General features: G+C 46.9%; 1 protein-coding gene across 3 annotated transcripts in view; it reads right to left on the bottom strand.

The window, feature by feature from the left end:
- LOC147887968 (uncharacterized) overlaps positions 1–18,815 on the bottom strand; it is a 320,694-nt gene that overhangs the window by 169,452 nt on the left and 132,427 nt on the right. For all 3 annotated transcript variants that reach the window (XM_087393486.1, XM_087393485.1, XM_087393487.1), the window contains exon 9: positions 7,416–7,511. In XM_087393486.1, coding sequence (XP_087249612.1) covers positions 7,416–7,511 — 96 coding nt within the window. The remainder of the gene's footprint in view (positions 1–7,415; positions 7,512–18,815) is intronic.

Below are 18,815 nucleotides of genomic sequence, written 5' to 3'. Positions count from 1 at the left end.
TTGAGGTATTTGCAATTGTTCAATCCTTTCCCAAATTTTTTTGCTAGGTATTGTGGAAAAGCCTTTCTTGAGATCCACAAAACAATGGTAATGTGCTTTCCTCTTCTTCTTGACTCCCTCTATTGCAGCTTGTTTTGTGACCAAGTGGTTTATTGTTGAACACATGGACCTCAAACTCATGTGAGATAGTGATTGCTCTCCTTGCTCTTTTGCACATTTGCTGATTTTCAGCTTATATAGTACCATATAGTTTTGCCCTTAAACTGCTCATCATGACCATTCTATAATTGTTTGCTACCCTGTGTATCTCCTTTGTGGATCGGTATATTTCTATTGAGTTGCCACTCCATGGGAGATCCCTCTTTGTTCCTTCTCTTCCCCTTTTTTTATATGAGGGTGACTCCACCATGTTGAAGTCACTCCCAATAATCCAAGTGCAATGGGGCTCCTAAATAACAGTTCCTTCTAAAACAAGACATGTCCTCTTCTATTGTTGGAAGCATAAACGTTGAGAAGACCAACCTTACGTCCACCAATCAAAAGTAAAATTCACAAGGAGTGATGATACCGTGTCCAACCACTAGAGGGAGAAAAGACTTTGAAATTGAAATACAAGTTCCTCCCCTAATGCCAAATGTAGGAGACCAAAAGTGTGACCTAAAAGCAATTTACTTGACTTTTTGCAGTCTTTACCATCCAACTTGTGTTCCTTGATAAAGAGAATGTCAACATGACACCCAATACTACTTGGATGAAGTTCATCATGAATCAACTTCCTTTCACGATGAGGAACACCACCAAGGCGCTAAATGTTCTAGCTAATAATCCTCATCGATGGGAGGAAGAAGTGTGGAACAACTTTCCTGACCTAGTGGCGAAAGTAACTCCCCTTGCTAGAGGGAGAAGGGGAGGAAAATCCACTTAGGAGAGGATCCCCAGAGTAATGGAGGTCGACGCTCTATCAAAATGAATTGGAGGATCTGTATTCACAAGGGAGAAAGACATGAACTTTGCTAGGTTTTCACAATCAAACAAAAAGTATCACATTGAACTATCTAAAATGGAGACGGAGTCTGTTTCGGCTGTATTTAAGGCTGGTGGGCTTGAACCCATGACCCCAACATCGGAAACACAATGCCCAAAGCACTAGCCTACCCAAAGCCTTGGAGGCTACTGAAATTGAATTTGGATGCACGATAACAATAAAAGAGAAACAAAGCTAGATCCTTAAAGCATCTTTCCTTTTTGTTTTTTTTTTCATTCAAAAAAGAGACTTCTATTAAGTAAGAAAGAAACCTGCTAGAGCAAGCTCTGTGCGGAAATACACCATGCTAAGCATGTAATAAAAACACCTCAGAGGAATGAGCTCAAAATACTAAGGCATCCTCATGTGGGTCAAGAAAAGCAATCACCTGTAAAGGAACTCCCAATCTGGAAAATGCCCCCATCCAGGTGGAGCAAGTAATAGACATCTCATCTGTGTCCACCCAATCCAAGGGCAAGGCTGCATCAATCTGCTGGACTCTCCCTGCACTCCCTCTGAGATTAAGAACCATCTGGGCCTGTTGGTCTACAGAAGGCTTTCCATGCTCCCACTGTAGATGCAGAGCCCCTCTCCCATCTTGGCCACTGCATGTAAGGAGAAGCTCCAAGTGGTCTTCCAAGCTCATCCAAAATCCTATCATTCCACGTGATAGGCTGCCTTTCAATCTCTTCACGGGTGGATGGGGGAATCCTACGAAGAGTACTCCTGAAGCTGGCCCATGCTTTCAGGATAGCAACCATAAGAGGGGAAGAGGGAGACCTGAGGTGGGATGTGGTGAAAACCCATCTAGTATTGTGTGTCCAATCCTCTCCTGAAGTGGGCGTGCGAGACTGTATGCATCTGATAAAAAAATCCTTCCAAGGCTCTTGTCCTGGCATAAGCCCTCTCACAACGAACTTGCAGAGTAAAGCTCTGCACTGTAGATCTGGGTCGATGATATTCAAACCCCCTTCTCTTGTTGGAAGAATCAAGGTCTCCCAAGCCACCCTGGCTGTAACATCAGTTGTGCCATCTAGACCACTCCATAAAAAGTTTCGTACAGGCCTCTTAAGCTGAGTGATACAATCCCTAGAGTGGCACCAACAAGAGCATACAAACCATGCTGTGGCTAGAAGAACCTGGTTAACCACCACCACCCTGGAGGCCAAGTCAAGTTTGGCTGAGCTCCAGAAAAGGAGCTTTCTCCTGATGCTTTCCAACACCGGAGCAAACTGCTGTGAGGGAGAGATGCCCACCCCAACCTGGCAGCCCAAATATCTGACGGAGAAGCCCCTCTGTACCCAAGTGAAGCCAATATCATTATCCCAATCCGGGGTGTCATCCTCGCAAATCCAAAAACCATTGGATTTATGCCAATTAATATGTGCACCTGCAGCTGTGCAAAACAAATCCAAGGCTGTCCGGAAGGAAGTGAGTGTCTTGGGGGAGGCATCCAAAAAAACAGCCGTGTCATCTGCCAACTCACTATCCAGGAGCTCTTCTTCCTGGCGGATAGGAAGCCTCAGCCCATAAATATCAGCTTGAGATCTAATGTAGATACTCATAGCTTCCGCCACAAACAGAAAAAGAAACGGGGCAAGACGACATCCCTGGCGGACGGATCTGGAAATCTGAAACCTGTCCCCTCTTACCCCCCCAATGAGCAACTGGCTATGGGCTGATCTGTAGAGAGAGGATACTCCTCTAATCCATGCATCTGAAAAACCAAAGCGAGATAGAGTACCCTCTAAGAAATCCCAGTCTACTCTGTCGTAAGATTTCTCAAAGTCCAAGAGTAGAATGGCCAATCTCTGGCGGCTCTGCATGGCCCATTCTGAGGCCTCCCAAAATGAGAAAATATTATCAAAAATACTTCTGCCATGCACAAACCCTATCTGTGTGTCATGAATCAAATCTGGAAGAAAAACATGTAGCCGTAGACTGATGGCTTTCGCCACAATCTTATAAAAAGTGCCCAAAAGAGTGATGGGTCTCCATTGAGACACAAGATTCCTATTACCCCCCTTTGGGATGAGATGAATGAGACCATCTGTGAGTGAGTCCGGCATCTCACCAAAGTCCCACACGCCCTGCAGGGCTGATGTAATGTGATCACCAATCTGCTCCCAAAAAGAAATAAAAAAGGAGGGGGTAAGTCCATCTGAACCTGGGCACTTGCCCTTGTGAAGGGCAAGTAATGCAGTCTTGAATTCTGCATTGGTGAAAGGTGCATCCAGAGAAACATACATCTCATCCTTCACCAATACAGGGATACACTGCCAAATAACCTCTCTGGCATCATCAATGGCCTGTGTGCCTGGATCTGCAGTAAGAAGGGATGCAAAAAAATCTGAAGCTACACGCATGACAGCATCAGGATGACTGTAACACCCCGTCTGAGTCAACAAGCTGCGAAACACTGTCTCTACTATGTCTAGGCCCATAAGTAGAGAAAAAGTGTTTGTTGACCCTGCCACCCATCTGAATCCAAAAGGATTCCCGTACATGAAAGGCATATTCTGCTCTCTGATCCAACAATGTCTGCAAATGAGCGAATCCAAGCATCTGTGGGCCTCTTCTGCTCTTCCCTCTGAAGGGACGCTAACTGCTGGCGTATACCAATCTCACATCTCAGAATCTCACGTCTCCTAGAATCAGCGACTGAATGATAATAGTCACGAATTCCGGATAAGGCTGCAGCTACCTGAGATGGATGGACAGCTCCACCCTGTATGTGAAAAACCCAAATCTGTAAAATATCCTCCGTGAGGCTCTCCTCTGCATAAAAAGCATCCGGAATCCTGACACTGGCAGAGCGTCCTCTCCGATGTGGCTCAAGAATCTGCAACACCACTGGAAAATGATCTGAGGTGGAAATCCCAGTAGAAATGCATACAGATCCTCCTCTGTCAAGTGCCCAATCGTCTACATAAAATCTGTCAATCCGTGCATGAATGGGCATGTGTATTCTCCTGTTCGACCAAGAGTACAGGAGTGACTGTGGCATAATATGAAAGGCATCATCCAACCAAGTGTCTCTGCCACTGAACTGAAAGAGAAAGGCATCCCAGGCTGCCCTCTCCAAAGAATGAATTCCACCCTGTCTGCCTCCCTTTTTGTCTGAAGGCAACTCAACCATGTTGAAGTCGCCACCAATGATCCAAGAATCTGCAAAGGGGGCCCAAGAGAGTAACTCCTTCCAAAAGGAGATCCGCTCCCCTCTATTGTTGGGAGCATAAAAATTGAGAAGACCAATCTTACGCCCTCCAATCAAAATAATGATCCATTGAGCTTTAGAAGGGGAGATAATACCATGACCAGCAACCAAGGGGAGAATAGAAAGAGAGACCGAAATGCAAGTACCTCCCCTTGTGCCCATAGCAGGCGACTAGAAGGTATGTCCTGGAAAGCAATTTGCCAGACTTAGAGCAATCACTGGCATCCAGCTTGTGTTCCTGGATAAAAAGGATATCAATAGCACCTCCAGTGACGCCTGGATGAAGCTGGTTCCGAATCAGCTGCCTACGGCGACGGTGTGGAACTCCGCCTAGGCCCTGTATGTTCCAGCTAACTATCCTCATCGACAGGAGGATGCTGGATGGAAAGGCTTACCCGACCTAGTAGAGGAGACCAGCTTCCCCTGGGCCGAAACACTCCTGCTGAGGGCAGGAAACTTAACAGGTGAAAGGATCCCCACACCTACTGAAAAGGGAGGCCCCTGTTAGAAGGAATCCTAATGACGGGACCCCTAAGGTGGAGGGCACAAACTCCTCATCATCCATGAAAGTCGCCGCTGCCAGTGCCGAAAAAGAATTCCTGATAAGCAAGTCCTAGCTGAGGAGTGCGAAGAAGACATGCACTCGTGGAAGATGGAGGAGAAGGACCTGCTAGGCCTCTATCAGCAGAACTGGAGCTGGGGGTTGAGGAGGCTTGTGGCTGGGGTGAAGAGGAACCAGGAGCCCTCATCTGCGCCTGCACTTTCTCGGTTGTCCTGACTGTGGCAGGAACAGTCTACGAGGAAGAAGTACCTGTAGTCCCCTCGTGGTTAGAAACCAAGGGGTCAGAAACCAAAGTGACTAGGGCTGGCGGATCTAAAGGCCCCTCCTGATGTGGAGTTGTAGTGTCTGGGACTACAGCAACATCCACCTCTGGAGTCTGGAAGGCGTCTGTCTGAACAAGATCAAAAGTCTCCTCCTGAGGTAAGGGAGCCGCTCTGATAGCTCTCCATCGTGGTATTGGGTGTGCTGCGGGCATTGGGCGCCCTGCTGTCCCTGGTGGTCCTGGGGTGCGCGAAGCAGGGCGCCCTGTTGCTCTTGGTGGTCCTGGAGTGCGTGGTACACGGTGCTGGGGAGGTGTAGTTGTGGTAGAACGTGAAGGAGCTGCACCAGAAGACTTCTTGGGTCTTTTTCTCTTCCTTGGGAAGTCTCTAGCAAAGTGCCCAAGGGTCCTGCAAATCCTGCACTGGTCCTGTCTACCTGAAGTCTCGACTCTCTGTCGAAAGAGAGAGCCGTCTGAGATGCTGAAGCATAATGTGGTCATCTGAGATGTTAGGGTCAGAGACAATGACCCTAACACGAGGCACCCGTCTGCACTGGCTGCCTCTGCCAAGGAAAAAGGCATGCTAGGAAGGGAGGGGATCTCCGTGAGCACTCCGAATGTGGCTCCGATAGTGGCAAGCAGTCGATGGTAGACGTGAGGAAGACCAGGAAACCTAATGAACAGTGATGTGACCTGCCTGTCCTCCTCGACCGGATCGAAGCCCAAGGTGTAGGGCAATAGAAAGATCGTCCTCGAACCCAAAGCCAGGGGATTAGCTTTGAGAACAAGGGCTGTGGACTCGTGGGAGTCGAAAACCACTTGGAAGAATCCACGTCCCAAAAGTCGAATATCCTTGAGGTGAGGGGCGAGGTCTCCTGGTAATGCCGCCAGCATCCAGTCTCTAGCCTGTGATCTGGAAGGGTGTGACCTAAAGATGCGGGCGAAAAGTGATGTGGAGCCCTCTAATTCCACATCTTTCTTGAGCTGCTGCAACTTGTCTTCCGAAAAATGACGGTTCTCGCGGCCGGTGGAGGTGGACGGAGATTGGCTGAATGGGGATCCATTCGCCAATCGATGTGAAAAGGCCGATTCCAGCAATGGAAAATCTCTGTCCGTGAAACTACTGCCCAGGACACCCTGAACGCGGGCGCAGGAAGAAGGAGAAAGAGAGGGTAGGAGAGAGGGGAAGGGAAGGGAAAGAGAGGGGCAGGAAGAAGGAGAAAGAGAGGGGAGACGGAGGTAGGCTGAGGGGGAGGCGTGGGGAGCTGAGAAAGGGAGGAAGGCGGCGGGGAGGGAGAGGGAGGAGGTTCCCCCCCCCTCAAGAAAGGGAGGAAGGGGGCGGGGAGGGAGAGGGAGGAGGTCACCTTGGGGGGGAGAGCAGCGGGGGGGGGGGAGAGCGTGGGGGAGGGAGGGGGGGGGGGGGAGGAGAAGGGGGCGGGGGGGCTGGCGGGGGAGAGGGAGGGAGGAGGAGAAGGGGGCAGCGGGGAGGGGGAGAGCAGTGGGGGGGAGAGGGAGGGCGAGGGGGGGGGGCGGGGGAGAAGGGGACGGGGGGGCTGGCGGGGGAGAGGGAGGGCGGAGAAGAAGGGGGCAGTGGGGAGGGGTGCAGCGGGGGAGGGGAGAGGAGAAAGGGGCAGCGGGGAGGGGGGCAGCGGGGGGGGGGGGGGGCTGGCGAGGGAGAGGGATGACGGGGGAGGGGATGGGGGAGGAGAAGGGGGGCGGGGGGGCTGACGGGTGGGGGAGAGGTTGGGCGGGGAGGGAGAGGTAGGGGGTAGCGGGGGGGGGGAGAGGGAGGGCGGAGAGGAGGAAGGGGAGAGGGAGGGTGAGGGAGGAGGGAGAGGGGGCTGGCGAGAGGGGAGGGAGAGGACGAGCAGCGAGGGGGGAGAGGGGGGGGCAGCAAGGGAGAGGGAGAGGGAGAGGGGGCTGGCTGAGAGAGGGAGAGGGAGAGGGAGAGGGGGCTGGCTGAGAGAGGGAGAGGGGAGGGCAGTAGCTCACGGGGAGGAGCAGCAGCTCAGGCGCTTGTGATTTTCCATATTTTTTGTATATCATAGACTAGAAAATCATACCATGTTGAAAGGAAAAAAGGAAACAATAAAAAATAAATTGAATTAGGTGGGAGAAAACCACAACAAACTAAGTAAGAAATATCAAATGAAAGGGCTGCCAAGGATAGACAATAAGTGTTAGCAATGCTAGTGCATAGGAGATTTTACACTAGCTAAGTATCTCACTTTGGGAGAAGAACTTTACATGTATCCATTTTATAAAAAATCGAAGTTTAACAACTCATGGTCTAAGTAACTCTTTCTATACATGTCTATCTCAAAAGATTTGTCAAAAGTTTGGAATAACTTACTTGCAAGCAGGAGCGTAAACGATTTGCCAACGTTCCTATGTCAGGGGCGTGCTCTAATTCAATGGATTCCAGTTCTTCCATGCTGATCTTGTCCATCTAAGAGAGATTCATGAGGTATTAATCATGAAGACAAGATCTTAGGAGATTGGACTTTTCTAGCTTTCATCAAATTGATATAAGTACCATTTGTTGTTGCATCATGTCACCCAAAACTTTCATTAAACAATGTATAGCTTATTTAAAAGACTCATCCCAAATATGGAACACGATTGATCCCTTTCCTTTTCTTTATACCCAAAAATAGTTTTTTTTGAGAGCATAACTAAAATAAAGGAGAAAATCTCCCATGGTTGCATAATTTTGGCCTCGGTCATGAACCTTAGGGAAAGCTACAACAAAAAATCAATGCTGCAAAAAAACACTTTAAAAAGACAATAATCTAGCATGAGGATTGTGTTGATGTGGACCATGGAGAAAAGAAATTCACAGCTCCAAGTATGAAGGTCGGTCTCATGATCGTCATGAGCAGCATTGTACTTACCCTGCCATTGATCCCTATGTAAAGATGTGTTAACCCTACAATGATTAAGAATATAAGAGCACCAAGTGTGCCGGCCCAAAATCTGTATTTGAGCCACTGGACAAAGAAATGTGGAGGACACTCGCTCCTCTAAAAAAGGGGTGATAATACTTCGTACAAGTGGACTGCACTTGGAGAAGCTTTGATGGGTGGTCAACAAGGGAAGAGAGGCCTCCATCTGCCCCCAACTGTTTCAAAATAATTCCCTTTAAAGCCAATAAATAATTGTGAGGATTTATCTACAGTATGGTGGAATATTTGGCCTCCCCGCCTCCTCCATTGCTGCCCCCTCTCTTGGCCTCTCCTTGCCTCGTCCTACTCCTGCCTCCTCCCTAGCCCCTCGACTGCTGTCCCGCCCCCCTCCCTAGCCCTCTCCCTCCCCTTGGCTGCTGTCCCACCCCCTCTCCTCTGCCTCTGCGCCCTGGCCCTTGCTGCAGGTCCACCACCCTTGCAGCTCCCACACCCCCCTCCCTAGCTCTCTCTTCCCTCTCCTTTGTTGTACTGCCCCCCTGCTACCCTCTCTCACCTCCTCACTCACTCATTCAGCCCCGCCCCCTTGCCCCTCAGCCTTCCCTCCCCTCAACCCCCCCCTTTTTCCCTCAGCCTTCCCTCCTCTCAAGCCCCCCCTTTCCCCTCAGCCTTCCAAGCTCTCACCCTTCAGCCCCCCCCCCTTCTTCACTTTAGCCCCTCCCTTCATCTTCCTATTTACCTATTCTTTGAAGAGATCTAGTAGCTAGCTAGGAACGGAATGGAAATGTGGAAAGCATAATGAAAAGCAAAATGGAAAGAAAAATGAAAGAACAAGTGCTAGGCAATGATAACCAAAATACTCACATGATATAAACCTTGATGTGTTAGACTCAAGACTAGTACAACACTATATAGTGTGACACTAGACTCTAGAAAGTCACAATGTCTATGGGATATCTCCCAATATGACACGTGGCATCTCTAGGACTCACTAGAGTATAAAACACCCCCTAGACACCTAGTACACTCATTTTTAACTCACTTTGGCTTCATATTCCAACACCCCTCCATGAAGGCAAGGTGAGAGACCACTGGAATGGAACCAAGAACAGAACATGACAATGACGGTCTAAGCCACACACCAAAATACGAAAACCAATACATCTTTTTAGGAGGACTACCCAGGGCAGAGAACCTTTAGACTCAATGAAAACCAAACACTCAATACATATCATTTTAGGGGGACTACCTAGGGCAGAGAATCCCAAAATACATCAAGCGTATAGTAATAAATAAAAATATCTCTTTGTGAAAGAGATGTCCTCCAAGTAGCTAATGCACATGTGTGCATATCCCTGCCAGTCGATGACGATGTTGATGAAGTGCTAGGCAGGAATGCCCCAAAATATGTGTCGGTGAAGTCCATGGGTAGCTACATGGAGCAATTACATGATGACTCTTAAAATGCAGGAAGGAGAGTCACCAATGTCGAAGTAGAAGCCTCAGGTACCACGACCAATCGGAAAGTCAATCAATGCAAAGTACCTCAGGCACCGATCGAATAAGCAATGTTGAAGAAGTCAATTGTTGATGTAGAGTGGTCTACATCAAGGTCGATGTAATGCACTAATCAGAGAGATCACTGTAGTGGAGTGTGTCGGAGTAGTATCGGAGAACTCACATTTAGCTCGGGAAGTCTTCACCAAAGTTTGGAGTAGTCACGTGAAGGAGTCACCGCAATGTAATGTCAAGAGCTCACAGCTGCGTGTGCAGCAAATCTACGTGGAGCAGAATGGCGGACAGAATACGGGCACCAACTTGCGGGCAATAGCTCCAAGAGAATGTCGGACAGAAGGAGCAAATGGCGGTTTGGTGGAGCAGAGGTCAACAATGAAGAGGATGGCCAGCTCCACGTTGAGCTGGCTGCATCATGCTTGGGCTGTCAAATCATTGAGCTCTAGAACAAAATTTGCGTGCAGAAGCAAATTTCGTCACTTCTTGCAAGGGCTGTAACTTTTCACAGAAAACTCGGATTGCAATGATGTAAAAATGAAATTTGTAGTACTCAAGATCCTCTACAACTTTGCTGAAGACACAAAGCCGTGATTCTGCTTCTAGATCCGGATGGAAGCGTTACATCGTTCGCAGGTCGGAGAAAGATGTAGCTGAAGGAAGGAGAAGAGAGGTGGCAGATCATGGTGTGGAGAAGAGAGCTTAAGAAAGGAGAGAAGAGGGCAACCTTCCAAGGGGGGGGAGGTAGAGTAGCTTCGTTGGCCTCCCTCACCTCAACCTCTTGGAAGGGAAAGGGAAAGGGAAAGGGAAAGGGAAAGAGAGAGCAGGGTTAGGAACATGGCTCTGATACCACATGAAGAGATCTAGTAGCTAGCTAGGAACGGAATGGAAATGTGGAAAGCATAATGAAAAGGAAAATGAAAAGGAAAATGAAAGAACAAGTGCTAGGCAATGATAACCAAAATACTCACATGATATAAAGCTTGATGTTGATTGATGTGTTAGACTCAAGACTAGTACAATACTATATAGTGTGACACTAGACTCTAGAAAGTCACAATGTCTATGGGATATCTCCCAATATGACACGTGGCATGTCTAGGACTCACTAGAGTATAAAACACCCCCTAGACACCTAGTACACTCATTTTTAAGTCACTTTGGCTTCATATTCCACCATTCTTCATCCCCTCCTATAGCAAGGACTTGACAAGTGAAACTTCACCATGTTTGAGTTGGTGTTTTCGACTCGATTGACGAATGGATTCCCATTCAGTCAATCCTCGACCACTTTCACCAACCATGAAAAAGTAAAATTTTCAAAAGACAAGTTGCAACAACCCAGAAAGGATATAGATCTAGAAAGTTCTACTTCACTCTTCGCCCACATCCATGGGTCCCACTCTTCTAGATCGTAAGCCAGGGACTAGACGCTTGCGGCCTTAGCGAAAGACCTCGCTCCTCATTCAGATGTACGCTTACTAGGACAAGACTTCTTTCAGGTGGTTTTCGATTCTCCTAAGGCCATGACTTCAGTGCGATGCGTCAATTTTACGAGCAAAAACCTATCAGCAGGTTTATCCGAGCGTGTTTTTCAAGAGATTTAAAAAATTGTATTTCTTTAGAAAACATGAGTAGAATAGGATACAATAGTCCACTGGAACTAGATCCCTTTATCATAAAAATATACAGACTAGTCACTCATTCATTTTTACATAACATACATTTTCTTATTCATAGACATCCCTTTGTACCCCTGCTATTACCTTAAAAAAGTGTTGAAAAATAATTCCTTTAAGAACCATCCCTCATAATCACTCTTAATGTAATAATATTATACATATATAATTACTTGTTAAACACGTTTATATCATATGACAATATCTTTCTAGTGTTTTTATAGCATAAATAATAAGATATTTATAGACATGTTTCTAAAGATGTTTAAGTTACTATAAATAAGTATTAACTTGGACTCACATATCACTCTCATAAAATACATGTAATATTTAATACTATATATGCAAGATTTTCCAAAATATAACTCCTTAGATGTGGTCAAATGGGGTGTTTTTTGATCAATTTGAGTGGTTGAATGACTATATTTGGACATTGGATGTGAAAGTTATGTCACTTTTATAAGTGTTGTCAAAGGTAGTTTCGCCAGCAAAACTACCTTGGAAAACCTACTTCAAAGGGATTTTGCCGGCAAAACTACGTTGATGGCTTGCTTCAATGAGTTTTCTTTGGAGAAACCCTTTCATGAAGATAGGTTGAGAGAGGTTTTTCAATGTCACCCCCTTTTTTTTTTTTTTTTTTCAAAGAAAAAGACTTCTATTAAGTAAGAGGAAAAACCCGCGAGAGCAAGCTCAAACCGGAATACATCATGAAATCATGAGGATAAATTAAAAAAAACCCCTCAGAGTGAGGTGGAAAACAACCAAGGCTGAGGCTGAAAGTGTCACCTCAACCCTGTAGTAGTTTCAGAGAAGAAAGGAGAATCCTTCCATTCCCTGAAGAAAGAAGCCCTCCTAGCTGAGGCTGCACGGGAGTCTCCCTGCATACCCGTCCATAAGGCCATCAAAGTATGTACGATGTCTGTCCAGATACCAGCCAATGTGTGCGAGGGATGAACTTGAGTACCCTCCAAAGCCTAAGTAAAAGTTGTAAGAAGGATCATAAGGGAATTTTCATAGAGAAGTCTACTCTACATGTGGGTTTCTTCAAAAGCCATCCCATTATGTTACTCACCATTCCCAAAGATTCACGTAAAGATTTGTGTATAAAATAGGCATTGCTATAATACTTTGCATATTTCTGAGTAAAACTATGTTTTCTTCCGATCCATTTTTGCCATATTTTTACATAGTTGGAAGCTTTTTTTTTCCTTCGCTCGGACGCTCATAACATTTTGCTTAAAAAATTCTTGTCTCGCTTCAGTGCTCAAGGCTAACCCCTTGGTGCTAGCCTCCAGGAGGATTTTTCTTTCACCTTTTCCTTTGGGTTTTGATCCTATTGAGGATAGTCGGATCACCTCTCTCTTTATCCAATTTCCTGGCCTTCCTTAGGTGTACCATCATCAAATTGCTACTATCGGAGCCTCTTTTGGAGTGGTCATAGAGATCCCCCCCTCCCTGGCATGGCTTCTTCTTCAGTGGAGGCAATGAAGGTCGATGGGGGTGCCTAGAGTTAGGGTCGATGGGGGTGCCTAGAGTTAGGGTCACTATCTCTAACCCTAACATCAGAATGACCACATCATGCTTCAACGCCCAGACGGATCATTTTTTTTATAGAGGATTGAGATTGCGAGTCGACAGGATCAGTGCAGGATCTGCAGAACCCTTGGGCAATTCGATACACATTGCCCAAGGAAGAAAAAAAGACCCAAGAAGTATCTTGGTGTGGCTCCTCCTTGTACCACCCCTTCACTTCCCGCTCATGCTACAACGCGCGCTACTAGACCTGAAGAGACATGGAAGCTAGCTAGGAACGGAATGGAAATATGGAAAGCATAATGAAAGGCAGAATGGAAAGGAAAGAAAGTCCAATTGCAAGGCAATAACCAAAATACTCACAATGTATTGATAGCTTGATTTTGACTGTTGTCATAGACGATAGACAAGTACAACACTATATAGTGTGACACTAGACTCTAGAAAGTCACAATGTCTATGGGATATCTCCCAATATGACACGTGGCACGTCTGGGACTCATTAGACTCTAAAACACCACCTAGACCACCTAGAACACAAATTTTTGACTCACTTTGGCTTCATATTCCAATACCCCCCTATGAAGGCAAGGTGAGAGACTACTGGAATGGAACCAATAACAGAACTATTGGAATATAAGGCCAAAGAGACTAAAAAATGAGTGTACTAGGTGTCTAGGGGGTGTTTTATAGTCTAGTGAGTCCTAGATATGCCACGTGTCATATTGGGAGCTATCCCATATACACTATGGCTTTCTAGAGTCTAGTGTCACACTATATAGTGTTGTACTTGTCTTGAGTTCCATTTTGCCTTTCATTATGTTTTCCATATTTCCATTCCGTTCCTAGCTAGCTACCATGTCTCTTCATATGGTATTAGAGCCATGTTCCTAACCCTGCTCTCTCTTTCCCTTTCCCTTTCCCTTCCAAAAGGTTGAGGTGAGGGAGGCCAATGAAGCTACTCTACCTCCTCCTCCTTGGAAGGCTGCCCTCTTCTCTCCTTCCTTGAGCTCTCTTTTCCACGCCATGATCTGCCACCTCTCTTCTCCTTCCTTCAGCTACATCTTTCTGTGACTTACGGACGTCTCAGATGCCTTTCACACTCAGACATAGTCACTCTTATTCTTGTGGTCAAACAAGAGGCTACAGATGCCTATCCATGCATGGAATGATAGATTTTATGTTGAAGATTGGGCTCTGGATAGAGGTGGTTCAGTAATGCATTTCCATTGGGGTATCCACGTAAAATCACTTTCCTGTGGTATTGATGATTTCGAAGTCTCATTTGAGAAGACGCTCTGCTAGTCTCAGGATTCCAAATGCCTCTTATGCAGAGAAGGACCTCACAGAGGCAACATTGCAGATCTAGGTTTCTCACGTGCAGGGTGGAGTGTCGTCCCCTTTACGTGTGGCTGCAGTGATTTTTATTATTCAATCCCTAGCACCAGGAGACGTGACATTCTGAGACGCAAGGTTGGTGTTCGCCAGCAGTTGGTATCCCTATAGAGGGAAGATTAAAAACATCCTAAAATTGCTTGGATTCAAGAGCCCCTACTGCAGCAAGGGCTCATAAGCAGATATTGCTGGATCAAAAAGCAGAGTATGCCTTTCATGCACGCGAGTCATTTTGGACGCAGATGGGAGGTAGAGTCAATAAACACTTTTTCACTACCCCTGGCCCCAGACATAGTAGAAAAAGTGTCTCACTACTTATTGACTCGGGAGGGGTTTTGCAGACAGATCATAATGCGGTCATGCGCATAGCTACAGATCTTTATGCCTCCCTTCTCAGAGCCAATCCTGACACCGAATCCTGACACGTAGGCCGGAGATGATGCCGGATATGCTATATGGTGGCGTATTCTTATGTTGGTGAAACCACGTATGCGGGTCTCACTTAATGCACATTTTATCAACATAGAGTTCAAGAGTACGCTTCTTGTCCTTCATAAGGGCAAGTGCCCAAGTTCGGATGGACTTACAACCTCTTCTTATTACTTTTTGGGGATATGATTAGGGATCACATTCCCTCAATAAGACTCTTGTGAAATGCCGGAATCAATAACAAATGGTCTCATTCATCTTATTCCAAAGGGGGGTAGCAAAAATTTATTGTCTTAGTGAAGGCCTATTACTCTTTTGGGAACTTGTTGCTACAAAATCCTGGCTAGAGCAATCAGCGTGCTTTTGCAGCCCATGCTTCCAAATCTTATTCATGATACACAGGCGGGATTTGTACATGGTTTTTGGGACTATTGCATTTGCAGACTGATTAACTGCTTGAGTTTGGTTAGGTGGACTGGTTAGCTGCTAGGCTTACGTGGCAATAGCACCGAAGCTCTTTGGTTGGGAGAGATCTGGGTCGGTTATCAGCAAGGAAATTAAATTCACCCAATCTCCTCGCGCCATCGCTCAATTTTATAGATGTTCTCTACGCACATACCTCGCACATACCTCTGAGTCCATCTTGCTTCCAAAATGCCCTTTTTGGATTCAAGTGGATTGGGCAAAGCATATCTGCTTCACCTTGATGATCTTTTCTGAAACGTAAATCTTGTAGCATTTGAACATGGGTCTTGGATGACACCACAAAGATAATTCGCAGGGCAATTTCTAAATACAACCAATTTTCCCCATCAGACATGTTGACGTGCAAGCCATCACCAGCATAGCTCTACTCTGCACTGTCTGATAATTGCCCTCAAGAGTGTCGCCCCATTTCTTTGTCCCCCGAATGATCGCTGGGTTAATCCTCATGTTCTGGCAATTCATAGGACTTAGATTCCAATTCTCCAGGCAAAAGTGACGATTCATTTATACAATGAAATTCATGTAATCGACAGAGAGACAATTCCAACAATTATCAATAATTCAATGGATACCAAACCAACTAGCTGACTATACGTGATGTCTCACATACGTCAATTAGCTATCTAGATCGACACTGTCTGAGAAGACAGTATGGTCGTGCCTTGATATGAATACAACGAGGCAGGAAATTCTTGATACCATTTTCACACAACGATGAAGAACAAAAACTAACAACAATTTATCTTCCGTAAGGAAATCACGCGATAATTCGTTTCTTAGCCTCTCTCTCTCTCTCTCTCTCTCTCTCTCTCTCTTCACACCAGAGAGTGTCCGTGCAGCAGTCCACCGATTGAAGAACGGGAGAGCTAAGGATCATGATGGATTGCAAGCGGAGTATGTAATCCATGGGATTGATGCCTTAGATTTTGTTCTTTCCCGTCTCTTCAATGAGTCTGTTTGTACAGGCCTACCACAGTCCTGGTTAGGCAATACCATAGTACCTATCCACAAGTCGGGGGAACCTATGGAGCCGTCGAATTACAGGACCATCATGATTGGCCACGTTATGGCCAAGATCTATGCATCAGTTTTGGAAAGCCGTATAAATGACCATGCCGAGACGACAGGACTCAGAGCCAGAGGGCAGGCTGGATTTCGCAGGGATCATTCGACACTTGACCACATCCTCACACTCAGGGCACTGGTAGAGGAGGCGAAGTCACGAAGGCAACGGCTTTATTGTTGCTTCGTGGACTTCAGGAAGGCATTTGACACAGTTCCGCGATTCAAATTGTTTCAGAGGATTCGTCAGATGGGCTTCAGTGCAGAGATACAGTGGGCTATCATGGCTTTGTATGAGAGGGTCACTGGTCGGGTTCGGACACGTGAGGGGCTCTCAGAGGAGGTATGCAGCACGATTGGGGTGAAACAGGGTTGCCCGCTCTCTCCTACTCTCTTTGGATTATATATTGATGAGCTAGAGATGTTTGTACAGATGACAGGCGGTGTGGGCTCTACTCTCTCAGGATCCTCCATTCCTATCCTCCTGTATGCGGACGATGTGGTTCTCATTTCCTCTACTGCTCAGGGCCTCCAGGCACATATTGAGGCACTCCACAGGTTTTGCCAGGACAGGGGGTTGACCGTAAACCTTGGCAAGACCAAGGTTATGGTTTTCAACACCTCTGATCGTATTTACAGCACGGATGAGTTTTGCTTCACTTATGACGGACAGCCCATTGAGCTTGTTAGAGAGTACACTTATTTGGGGGCAGTTTTCAGGGGACCGGTCTTCACCATGACATATGCAGCACGAGATAGGATTAGTAAAGGGTATGCTTCGTTGGCTCATCTTGAGCGTCAGTGTTTTCAGTCCCACTTTCAGCATCCCGATACGAAATCCTTGCTTTTTGATACATTGGTGAGACCAGCTGCGATGTATGCAGCTCCTTTCTAGGCAGGAGACCTCGGCGTTGCAGATTGGAGACGAGTAGAGAGGTTACAGATCATCATGTTCTCTCGGCTCATTAGGGCCAAGGCTACAGTTCCGCGCACGAGATCATGCTAGCAGAGTTTGGAGCTACTCCCCTTGCATTGGATGCAGCGTTTCAGTCGGTCATGTATTTGCACAGGGTTAGGGAGTTTGGAGACTCAGCAGCAGGCAGAGCTCGGTTGCCATGGTTAGCACTTGCATCTTCTATGGAGTTGGCACGATCTGGGGCCCGATACTGCTGGTACTTCAGACTCACTAGGTGGCTCACATCTTATGGACTAGACATGGATAGACTGCCTCCCTTCCGATACAGCATGGATGCCCCTCATCTCGAGTTGACTCGCCACGAGCTTAGCCAGGTCACGAGAGCAGACTTGCTGCAGCTTCATACGTATCGCACTTGGATTTATCCCACGCAGCTTCCGACGAAGATGGCCACATATCGTGACCACTTCCTTCGGATCTCAGAGGATGGATTTGTCATTCCACCAGGCTATACAGGTATCCACATGTCCCACTCACTGAGGATTGCCCTTGGCCAGGTTAGAGTCTCTTCGCATCAGCTCGAGATAGAGGCTGGTAGGATGCGACGCATGGAGGATGGACGGCGACCAGGCCGAGAGACCAGGATCTGCCCTTGTTGCACCATGGGAGAGGTGGAGTCAGAGGAGCACTTCATTTGCAGATGCCCGCTATATTATGAGTTCAGAGGTAGATTCCACTGTCTCTTCACGGATGGCTTTGGACCTCTCTCACGAGTGATGGACTACGAGGATCAGCATTGCCTAGCTCTTTATGTCAGGGAGGCCACTATGCTTCGACGAGACTACCTCAGAGACCATCAGCACAGACCGGAGCGTGATAGAGCCCAGCCTGATAGAGCTCAGGCACACGCTATACCAGAGGACAAAGACCAGGAGGAGCATGAGGAGGTCAGAGCTCACACATGACACATGCCTCCACCCTGTGGATGTACATATGAGATGGTTTGTAGACGCCGCAGGATCTTGTTACATAGGGGACGTACTCGCCGCTTCATCTCCAGACGATCCAGGATGATGGCAGCTTTTCGGAGGAGACTTACTCATGGAGATCTCGCCCCACCAGCCGCTCACCTCACCTTTGCTTAGATTTGTACTCTCATTGCAGGAGGCAGAGTCGATGGACAGGATTTCCAGTATTATTTTGGTTCTCAGACTCCGTGACACCTGGACTTGTATCTTTGCATTGGCATATTGTACTCATCCCCCCATTTTGCACCCAGGGGTGGTTTTCTTGCATCTAGTTTACTTTGTATTTAGGCTCAGATTTGACATTATGTACTTTCACTTGCATTGTATTGCGTAGCACTTAGATGATATTCGACGATGCCTCTTCTTTGTGGCACGTTGATTTTGTGCTATCTTGTATGCAGAGTTCTTGATGTCCCATGGGCCCATTTTGGCCTTTAGTGGACAATAATACACTTTCTTTCTTTCTCTCTCTCTCTCTCTCTCTCTCTCTCTCTCTCTCTCTCTCTCTCTCTCGGCTAGCACTGACATCCTCGCAGATGTTAGCGGAGAGAGGTCATACTTTTTGTTGGTACCACACACTCTCCACATGGCTCACCTCGTTGGGCTTGGATATGGATAGGCTGCCACCATTTCGATACAGCATAGATGCCCCTCGCCTCCCTCTCACTCGACATGAGCTCAGTCAGGTTATCAGGGCAGATTTGTTGCAGCTACACACGTTTCGCACTTGGGTTCATCCCACGGAGCTTCCTACGAAGATGGCCACATATCGTGACCATTTTCTCAAGATTTCAGAGGATGGCTTCATCA

This window comes from Dipteris shenzhenensis, chromosome 22 (assembly GCF_047967505.1).
Source record: "Dipteris shenzhenensis isolate YYH24624 ecotype China chromosome 22, Dip_SZ_1.0, whole genome shotgun sequence".
Classification (NCBI taxonomy): domain Eukaryota; kingdom Viridiplantae; phylum Streptophyta; class Polypodiopsida; order Gleicheniales; family Dipteridaceae; genus Dipteris; species Dipteris shenzhenensis.
This window is presented reverse-complemented; position numbering and strand designations above follow the sequence as displayed.